We start from the raw sequence: 10086 nt of genomic DNA, 5'->3' as shown, positions 1-10086 counted from the left end.
CTTTCTGTACACATTTAACATTTTTCTGTTGCATGATTAAAATTTTCAGAGGTTTTGGGAACCTTTTAGAGGTTTTAGCCGTTTTTTTTTATTTTGAGATACTTGTAATAGATTCCCTAAAACTTTTTTCATTTATTCTTTATTGTTTCTTTTGTTTCTGTTTCTGTTTCAAAAAATGTTCTGGATTCTCAAAAACTTTTAGTTTTTTCTAAATGTAATACATTTTTTGTAGTTTTTTCTAAATGGAATTTTTTAAGTAGTTGTTGTCTTTCAAAAACATTCACAACTTCAAATAATGTTCGGGGTTTTAAAAAACGTTCGCGTTTCCAAACAGGTTCCGCATTTTTCAAAATTGTTCTCAATTTAAAATTTTGTTGTAAAGATTCAAAAAACGTTTGTGCTTTAAAAAATATTCGTGTTTCCAATTTGTTTGGGTTTTTTGAAATTATTGTCCTTTTTAAAATTTTGTTCTCAAGATTCGAAAACTGTTCTTGTTTTTAAAAAATATCCGCGCTTCCAATTTTGTTTTGAATTTTTTCAAATTTGTTCTTGGTTTCAAAAAAAATTCTCAATATTTAAAATGTTTGTGCTTTAAGATTTTATTCGCGCTTTTTAAATTAGTTTGGGATTTTCCAAAATTTTATTCTCAAGATTCAAAAATAGTTCACGCTTCCAAATTTGTTCACGAGTTTTTGTCATTCTTCTCGGTTTTAAAATTAGATCTAGGATTCAAAAAATATTCATGCTTTATAATTTTGTTAACACTTTAAATTTGTTATCCATTTTAAAAGTATTCATATTTAAAAAATAATGTGAAATTCAACATTTGTTCGTTTTCATAAAAAAATAAGAAAGGGAAAAGAAAGAAAACAAAATCCAAAAATGATAGGAAAGGACAAGAAATGGAAAAAAGAAACAGGAAAAAAGAAAAAATATATCAGATTGTTATGAGAAAAAAATTATAAAGCATTATCAGATTGTAATGAAAAAAAAGTTATCAGATTGTTATGAGACAAACATTATCAGATTGTTATGAGAAAAAATAAAATCAGATTGTTATGAGAAAAAAATTTATCAGATTGTTATCAAAATGGAAAAAGTTGGGGCGACCCGTGAGCGTGCGAGGACTCATTGACATGTAGTAGCTCACGGAAAAGGAAAATCCTATCTGCACATTCTACGGCAGATTGCTGACCTTTCGCACAGGAGGTGCGAGCGAGCGATTGGATTTAGTCCGGCCCATTAACTATTTCATTGATCCTGTTTTTGAAATCTTCTAGAGGTTTCCAATCGGTTTTTCTGGTTTTGAAAACTTTTTAGAAGATTCACTGAACCGGTTTATCTTGTTTATGTATTTTTTATTTGTTCCCTTTTGTTTCTTTTTTTCTCTTTCTTTTTAAAAAATGTTCCAGATTTTTAAAAATGTTTCGGAATTTGAAAAAATATTCCGGAGTTTGTAAATTTTCTGGATATTGAAAAATCATTTGGAATTTTAAAAAATTGACCCGAAATTTAAAAATGGTTTGGAATTTGCAAAAATCTTCCATAATTGGGAAAAATGTTTCGGAATTTGGAAAAATGTTCCAGAATTTAAAAATGAATCTAGAATTTGGAAAAAAGTTCCAGAATTTGAAAAACAATGTTCCACAATTTGAACAAAAATTCTGGAAATTTTATCAAAATATTTAGGGTTTTCCAGAAAAATGATCTGAAATTTGAAAAAATGTTCCTGTTTCCTAAATTTGTTCGTGAATTCAAAAATCATTCATGTCTCAAAATTTGTTCACAAACTCAAAAAAGTGCGGTTTTTAAAATTTTGTTCTCGTTCGAAAACTTGGTTCTATCAATTCAAAAAATGTCTCTGTTTCCAAACTTGTTCGTATTTTCATAAAATGTTCAGAATTCGAAATATATTTTGCATTGCGAAATTCAAATGTTCGCTGGAGGTTTTGTGTTCTATCCATCTTATTGTCACACATTTTAGTATTTTGTGATTTTTTTATGTTTTGCTGTTTGCTTCCGTTTCTTTTATAATGACAGTGCATGTTGTGCAATAGTACCAGCCTCTCGCGATGGCTAGCAATCTGAACAATTCTGCAGCTAGTCGTGAGTTCGATTCCCCGCAAAGAACGGCATATAGGAGCTCCCCCCAGGAAACCCTATTTAGGCCCTGTTTGGGACCGCTCTGCTCCATCAAAAGAAGCTCCGCTCCATCAAATTCATTTTGGAGCAGTTTCATACGAAAGTTGTAGCTCTTTCAAAGAGAACATTTGGCTTTTATCCAGCTCTAGCTTCACGAATGGAAAATTTGGTGGAAAGGATCTATTTGATTGGATGAGAGGGGAGAAACGAAGGGGTATCCACTTATGGGTGGCAGTGGTGGGTAATTTCGCTCCAACTCTAGCTTCTATATTTTATAGAGCACCTCCTAGAGAGCTTCATAAAAAACAAGAAGTTGGACCCTAGATTTTAGTTTTTTTGTGGAGTTTTATATCGTGAAGCTACCCCGTTTGGCTTATGTTTTCTAGAGCGGAGATGAATTTTATGGAGTAGAGCAGTCCCAAACAGACTTTTAGCATCACGCTGCTTAAAGGCCAATTTTGCTAATCGGCGCCTGCAGCGTTCCGCCATGGGCCAATCCATTTAGAGATCCGATCTATATTTTAGCCTGTGAACTTTTTTCCAATTGATGAACTTTTTTAAAATTGGTCACCTTTTTTGAAAACCGATGAACTTTCTTTAAAATTGATGAATTTTGTTGAAAATCTGTAAACATAATTTAAATTTCGTCAATTTTAAAAATAATCAATGAATTGTTTTTATAAATTGATGAACTTTTTTTCAAAATCGATGAACTTTTTTCGAAAATCAATGTTTTTTTTAATTCTGCCCACTTATTTAAAATACATAAACATATTTCAAAAATCAGTGATTTATTTTTATAATAACTGAACTTTTTAGCAAATCTGATTTTTTGAAATCCTATAAATTGTTTTTATTTCTAAGAAGCAACACATTCTACAAGGGCCGGCCCACGAAAAGGAACGCTGCAGGCGTCGGTTTGCTTATCAGGTGCTGTAGGTGCCATATAGGACCTCCCGAAGCTCCCCGTACTCCGGTCACGCGTTGTGTGTTTATATGGGCTGGGCCATTGTCAGATTTTATGTTCATCGGTTTTGGGAAGGTTTTAGAACCCTGAACTTTTTTTTATTTTCGTTATTTCGTTTTTGCTTTGTATTTACTTTACTTTTTTGTTTTTCCTTTTCCTTTTATTTCTTCTTCTTTTTATTTCCTATTTTTCAAAATTTTAAATTTGCAATCATCTTTGAAATTCATTAACATACTTTGAAAATGTGAATATTTGTAGAAATCATGAATATTCTACAAATACGTGAACATTTTTCTGAAATCGTGAAACATTTTTTCAGAAAATTCGTGCACATTTTTAAATTTATGAACATTTTTTAAAATTGCATACATTTTCTGGAAGATGTTGAAATTGCTAACATTTTTGAAATTGCATACATTTTTTAAAACATGTTGGAATTGCATACATCTTCGGCCCTAGGCTAGCGACAATCACAGTGTCCCCACCCACCCTTCTCCCTCTTCCAACCCCTCCCGACCACCGCGAGTGGTTGCCGTTGGGTTGGTAAGCATGCGTGCAGTGACCCTGACAACTGCTGCTCCGTCGTGCCCTGGTTGATCCTGGCGGCGGAGGCTTTGGACCAGCGCAACGACGATGCGTTGCAGGTGGCTGCTGACGCTTGGTTGGCACGCTCCCAACAGTGGTTGGCCTGCTGGTGTTGCACTCGTCGGTGCCCACTCCTGCGACGACAACGTTCCTAGGCTTCCCCCATGCGTGTTGGTCTTCTCCGATAATTCTTCGCCATGCCCAGTCTGCCACAACATCCGAGGTTTTCGTTCATGGGTTGGGGCAAAATCCCCACACGACGATGACCTCTGCTGTCAACAGCGACGCCTGAGGGTGTCGTCGCCTCCTTGAAGGCATTTGGCATGACCTTGATCGGACCTCCTCCTCCAGCACCGGGAGAAATCCTAGGTTTGCCTTGGACCGGGTAGCAGTGGTGTCTCGACGATGTTCCCCCTCTTGAAGGCCCTGCTTTTGGCTACAAGTGGAGTACTTGATGCGGGAGGCGGTGGTTGGTGATGCATCGCTTTGGCATAGACTGCTACACAAGGACCAGGTCGCAATGTATGCCAACGTCGATGCTTCCCCTACGAATGCTATGACAGTTCCAATCAGGCCCTGCCTCTCACCCGCTGACTGTGGCACTCGGGTGCGAGGCACGTCGGCTTGGGCAGGCTTGGAGCTGCAATTGTTCCTAGAGGTGTGTGGCAATAACAGCGACACTGCCCCTGTTGCTTCGAGCCTCGATACCTTGCCATTTTTGACTCGAGCAAGGCTGGGCAAGTCCTAATGTTCGTTGCTTGTGTGTGTGTGGTTGAGGGCACCTCCTCACCTAATTGTAGTCATTTGTCGTGGATGGCCGTTGCGTGTGTGCGGCATGCACGTGTGTGTTCGTGTTTGTATCCCTCCTTTTGAAGGTTGTACCCCCTATATCCTCCTTCCAATGCAATGAAACGCAAACACTTTCATGCTCCTCGAGAAAAAAAAGGAAATTGCATACATCTTTTGAAATTGCACGTTAAACACAAAAGTGCTCCAAGCCCAGCTCACGCATACCATGCGTGACTGGCCCAGTCCAGTGGCCAGTCCACTTCGCTTCTCCGCTTCATCTCGCCCATGCTGCAAAGCGGAGCCCACGCGAGCGAGGCGTCGTCCCCGTTCTTCTTCCCCGCAGGATTCGCCCGCCGCACTCTCGCGCACGCTCAGTGCCCACTCGCCGAGTCGCCATTCACCACTCACCAAGCCCGTATGCGTACCGGCACAGCGCCACGCCGGCTCTCCACCTGAGTCGGCCCGTGCGCTACCCCCGAGGCCCCCGGAACTATCCCACCCAACCACACGCGCGCCCGCGCTCGCACGGGCTATCTCGAACTCTCGCTGTACGGTGCTACGGGCGCGCATGGCCAGTCGACTCCTCTTGCTCCGGCAGGCCACAAGGAGGTGGCGCCTCCAGCCTTCACCACCTCCGCCGCCTCTCCCCTCGTCCGGTGGCGTAGATGCGACGGCGCCTTCCCACGAAACAGTGAGGCTCAGCCCACCACCTCCGCTGTAAGACACAAACCTGTCGATCCCTTTCTTGCCCGCTGATTCTTATTCTAAGCTGTCAATGGGGCTCAGTAAGCCATTTTCGGGAGGTTTTGGTGACCAGGGCTTGTGCTTTGTGCTATTGATGCAGTAGGTTTGCTCAGAAACAATAGCGAGGTTGAAATGTTCGATGAAATGCCAATGACGTGAACTGTTAGCACAGTTCACTGTTTTCATCTTGCTATGTTTTTGCCTCTGTGTTTTAACTGTGTTTGTATGTGCACGCACACTAATGAACACGTTAAGCTCTTGGGGGTGGTTCTCGTTAGGCAAATACAATAATGTAACAGTTCTGTTATTTCGGAGTACTGATGCTGTTGCAGTTATACTTTCCATAAGGTTTTTTGTCAAGACGCAAGGTTCTTCAGCTGTCCACGAAGTTATAACCTTCAAACATGCCGTTCTGTCCATACCAGTCGACCTGTTAATAGTCAAAATCAAGATATGGCAATGGGTCCGCAAAATCCTGGGGCCATCGTATCTGTTGATGATTGTGGCAAACCAAAAGCAAAGAGGAAAAAACTTAAAGGGAAGAGGGCCGTAACAAGGTTTTTGAAATCGTTGAGATGGAAAAAGGAAAGGGAATTTCAGAGAATGACTGCAGAGGAGAAGATTTTGTATAAATTGAAGCTAGTAAGTTGCTATAGACATGTCTCTTTGTATTGTTATATCTTTTAATTCATGAGGAATTTTTCATCCATAAAATAATGATCTTGGTCAGAAAAAAAGGCATAAAAGAATGAAATTTGCTTGACTTTCACTTGACGTAGCAAGCTGAACTTCCAGCCTTGAAGGTGGGATATGTTATTAGATTTTTAAATGTATCTTTCTGCCGTTGCTCTCACATTACGATGAATCTACGTGTTTCTTTTTTATGCACTCCGCTGTTTAAAAATTCTCGTAACTATATTGTTATACTGTTGATTTATTCTTTATATATTTTTCCCTTAAAGGCTCGAAAGAAGGAAGAACGACTTCTTGCAGCTTTGAAGAAAATTGAGCCAAATGATCCTTCAGAACCTACACATGATCCTGAGGTTCTTACACCTGAAGAACACTTTTACTTCCTCAAGATGGGCCAAAAAAGTAAAAATTATGTGCCCGTTGGAAGGCGTGGAATTTACCAGGGAGTGATCTTGAACATGCATTTGCACTGGAAAAAACACCAAACCCTACAGGTAATTGTGAAGACATTCACACCAGAGGAGGTTAAGGAAATTGCCTCAGAGTTAGCAATTCTAAGTGGTGGTATTGTGCTCAGCATTGAAGAAGGAAATACAATTATTATGTACAGAGGAAAAAACTATGCACAGCCACCACCCGAGATAATGTCTCCAAAGGTTGCACTTCCTAGAAAGAAGGTATGTTCTTTCTGTGCTATCATGGTCAAGATATCAATGTCTGTCTGTACATATGTATTAAATGTGAAGCAAGGTTATAAAAACATACACAAAAACTAGTAACAGACCGACTACAAAATTCCGAAGCAAAACAAGCTCAGTAAGATCCTCCTAATTTATGCAGAGGCCTTAATAAGATATCAATTCATCATTCATCACCTGAGTTTAGAACATCAAAAGGCACTGTCAGCCAATTATTTTCAGTTAGTAGGAAGGGTGTTCTGTATTCTAGTCAGGAAGCCAGGATCAAATAGAATATACTCCAATATAGACAGACATGCAGGATGAGAATGAATAAAGGATGACTAATATATTGTCCTGTTCTACCTTTTAATGTTAGTGCCTTGCTGTCTCTAAATCTTTCATCTTTAATCAGGCACTGGACAAATCAAAATATAGAGATCGCCTCCGAGCTCTTAGGAGGTACATTCCCAGACTTGAGCAGGAGCTTGAAGATCTTCACGCCCAGATGAAGTTAGCTGGGGGGCATATAGGACAAAGTGCGACTAAAGACATTGCTTTTATTTCAGACTGTACAAACAGTATATCTGTGAATAATGATTCTTCTAGCTCAGTTCTCAAGAGAACTGTATCCGAACTCCTGTCAGAAAAGATAGAAAGGTCTGAGAAGTTGGAGGGTGAAAATTCTGAGGTTGATGATGATTCAACTTCGGAGTCTATCACATATTCAGAATCGGAGGATCTCTCTGACATGTTTGAGACAGATTCAGAGGAGCAAGCAGAAGATAGCAAGGAGCGCCCTTTGTATCTAGATAGGCTGGATAAGTTTCTCCCAGAAAAAAAAGACAATGAACCAGACGATTTTGAGGAGCATCTGCGGAAGATTGCTTCACTTTCTGACAAGGCAGATTCACCCGCAAAAGAACTGAAAATCTCCGAGCTTGATGAGATCGATAAAATATTCCTAAGAGCTAGTTCATTGCTGAAGAAAAGGTGACAGCCAATTTTAATTTGTATACAATTTGCTAGAGTTTTACTAGCTAAACATATATGTGCAGTTTACTAGGATCTTCCAAACTTTTTTTGAGAAATGCTAGAAAGTGGTTAGGGACTGGCAAATACTGGACTGACTCATAAATCTTACTACTACTGAAGAGCATCCACCATTTTGGCTAGTTTGTTTTCTTACTGCAATGTGGCGAGCTCATTTGAAGTCAAATAATTGATAACAATTAGATTATGGTGCGTGTGTACATGATTTTGTTTGTGACAACATAATGTTCCTCAATTGGTGTTAAGCAGTAGCCATCTTATGTACTTGTTGATTTCCTTTTTGTTCATTCATAGCTGGAGAAGAGTCGTTATCCCTGGTTGTTTGTAAGTGCACGATTACCATATTGTATGGCTGCAGTTCAAGCATGCTTTGCATGGTGATCTTCCCTCTGTATTCTGAGCCTCTTGTTTAGAGGTGGTTGATTGTAAAAGAGCCTCTTGTTTACAGGCTGAATGTAAAATCAAATCACAGTAAAAATTTGGAAGACTGATAAGCCTCAAAAGTAGTACAGTACAAAGTATATTACACTGATAAACCCATCTCGTTTGTGAAAGTATTTCCCCGATTCGCCCTGCAGCTTCATATGTTCCACGGCAACCAAGCGATCGGCACAAAAGGATTGCAGAATCCCTTTGCATACATACACACATACATATCACTAGTTTACTCATACTTCATCCGTTCCAAAATATTTGTCGTGCTTTTAGTACAAATTTGAACTGAAACCAGGTATTTTGGACAAACTTGAACTAAGACACGACAAGTACTTTGGAACGGAGGGAATACATCACACATACGAACTATACATTCAGTTCAGATATCTCATCCAAGATCGGGAACGATGAGGTAGTCCTCGTCGTCGTCGTCGGGCAGCTCCACCCTCGCCTTCTTGCTCTGGCGCGCACCGGCTGTCTTGTAGAAGCCCCCGTTGCTCGTCGGCGGCGGCGAGGCGAAGAGCTCGGGGACCTCCACCGCGGTTCTGCCCCACTTGGATGCCGGCGCCTGGTCGTCGTGGAACAGGTCGATGTCGGCGAACCACTCCAGCTCCTTGAACCCGAGAGGAGACGGAGAACCCTTCTGCAACAGCAGGCAGAAAAGGAAGCGCATGGAGGCACGGTGAGATGTATCCATGGAGGTGGCAGGGATACAATAGTAGTAGGTGATTTGCCTAGCTCCTTGCCTTGTCGCTGGACTCGTAGTCGGAGAACTGCAGGAGGTCCTCGACGGCCCAGCCGGACGACGGCATGAACGGCGACGACGGCACCTCCTGCGCCGCGGCCGAGACCGGCGCCGCCCTGGGGGGCTTGGAGGGCGGCGGCGGCGGGTGGCTGTCGGCGTGTGCGCTGCAGACGGAGCTGAAGCCGACGCGGATGCCGGTGGCGATGTAGCGTTGGTGGTTGGCGGAGAGCGTGCCCTGGACGTGGATGGAGTCGTCGCAGTCGCGGCAGAAGAGCGCCCTGTCCTCCACGCAGAAGACGAAGGCCGGCTTGTCCTGGCACACGTCGCAGCGCGGGAGCCCTGCCGCCGCGGCGGCGCCCTCGAGCGGGAGGCGCTGGTGCTTGCTGGCCAGCTTGTTGGCGGCGTGGATCTGCACGTCGCAGCGCGCGCACAGCGCCGCCTCGTCCGCGCAGCACACCACCGTCGCCGCCGCGCCCTCGCACGCGTCGCACTGGATCCTCATGGCTGCCTTCCCGCGCTTTCTTGCTTGTCGGCTCCGGTCGCTCGCTCTACGGCTCAAGCTAAGCTCAGGCTTCACGTGCGTCGACTAGCTGCCGCTAGAGAAATGATGGGAGATGGGAGTGGAGGGGCGACGGCGAGAAACGAGCGGCGTATAAATCGCGGCGACGTGCACACGCGGGAGCTTCCTGTGGACGAGAGGGCCTCTGCGGTTAGGCGACGGCTGGTCCCTGATGACTAGTGTCTCTCGCTCGCTCGCGCTCTGGCAGGGAGCGCTCGCCGCGGCCGGGAATTTGATTTTGCGGACTCGCGGCGTGCAAAGTAGTGTAGGACTCGGACTGTGATGTGTGGGGGAGATCTTTCTAACGAGGGGAGACGCTAGCGTCACGTCGCGCATCATGCACCGGTGTAAATTGCTTTGTCGTACGTTGGTGATAATCGACTGTTAGGTGTGCTCTCGTAGTACGATCGATCGAGCGGCTTGTAGGAAAAGCCGTGCTGCGTACGCTCAGAGGACGGACGTGAGGCATGAGCACAAACAGGAACGGAGGTCCCCCGCAAAAAAAAAAAGAAAAAGGAACGCAGGTCATAGGCGCACTGTGACAACCACCTCAACGGGCCATTTAAGATTTAAGTCGGTGCAGCGTTTGCTTGGGGGAAATCTCACCTGTTCATCGCAGGTTCGTACCATGAGGCGATCCCGGGTCTTTTTTACCAGAGGTCTACGACGGACCAAATATGCGTTCCGTTCCTCGGTG

At 43.2% G+C, this 10086-nt stretch overlaps 2 protein-coding genes across 2 annotated transcripts; one reads left to right on the top strand and one right to left on the bottom strand.

The window, feature by feature from the left end:
• The first annotated feature begins 4786 nt into the window (after positions 1-4786).
• LOC123427094 (uncharacterized CRM domain-containing protein At3g25440, chloroplastic) lies at positions 4787-7837 on the top strand. The gene is made up of 4 exons (XM_045111050.1): positions 4787-5200; positions 5560-5869; positions 6190-6597; positions 7013-7837. The coding sequence occupies exons 1-4, from the start codon at positions 5052-5054 to the stop codon at positions 7592-7594; spliced, it is 1449 nt and encodes a 482-aa protein (XP_044966985.1). The 5' UTR covers positions 4787-5051; the 3' UTR covers positions 7595-7837.
• Positions 7838-8106: 269 nt separating this feature from the next.
• On the bottom strand, positions 8107-9648 carry LOC123427095 (B-box zinc finger protein 24-like). The gene is made up of 2 exons (XM_045111051.1): positions 8832-9648; positions 8107-8728 (listed from the first exon to the last, which is right to left on the bottom strand). The coding sequence occupies exons 1-2, from the start codon at positions 9330-9332 to the stop codon at positions 8474-8476; spliced, it is 756 nt and encodes a 251-aa protein (XP_044966986.1). The 5' UTR covers positions 9333-9648; the 3' UTR covers positions 8107-8473.
• Between the last annotated feature and the right edge of the window lie 438 nt (positions 9649-10086).

This window comes from Hordeum vulgare, chromosome 2H, assembly GCF_904849725.1.
Source record: "Hordeum vulgare subsp. vulgare chromosome 2H, MorexV3_pseudomolecules_assembly, whole genome shotgun sequence".
Lineage (NCBI taxonomy): Eukaryota > Viridiplantae > Streptophyta > Magnoliopsida > Poales > Poaceae > Hordeum > Hordeum vulgare.
The sequence above is the reverse complement of the archived record's forward strand: the minus strand, read 5'-3'. Positions and strand labels throughout refer to the sequence as shown.

Excerpts from the sequence above, each read along its gene's own strand:
- LOC123427095 (XM_045111051.1), bottom strand. The coding sequence starts at position 9,332 with ATGAGGATCCAGTGCGACGCGTGCGAGGGCGCGGCGGCGACGGTGGTG. Across the intron at positions 8,729-8,831 it reads ACTACGAGTCCAGCGACAAG|AAGGGTTCTCCGTCTCCTCT; the intron begins GCAAGGAGCTAG and ends CTGCTGTTGCAG.
- LOC123427094 (XM_045111050.1), top strand. The coding sequence starts at position 5,052 with ATGGCCAGTCGACTCCTCTTGCTCCGGCAGGCCACAAGGAGGTGGCGC. Across the intron at positions 5,201-5,559 it reads CTCAGCCCACCACCTCCGCT|TTATACTTTCCATAAGGTTT; the intron begins GTAAGACACAAA and ends ATGCTGTTGCAG. Across the intron at positions 6,598-7,012 it reads TTGCACTTCCTAGAAAGAAG|GCACTGGACAAATCAAAATA; the intron begins GTATGTTCTTTC and ends ATCTTTAATCAG.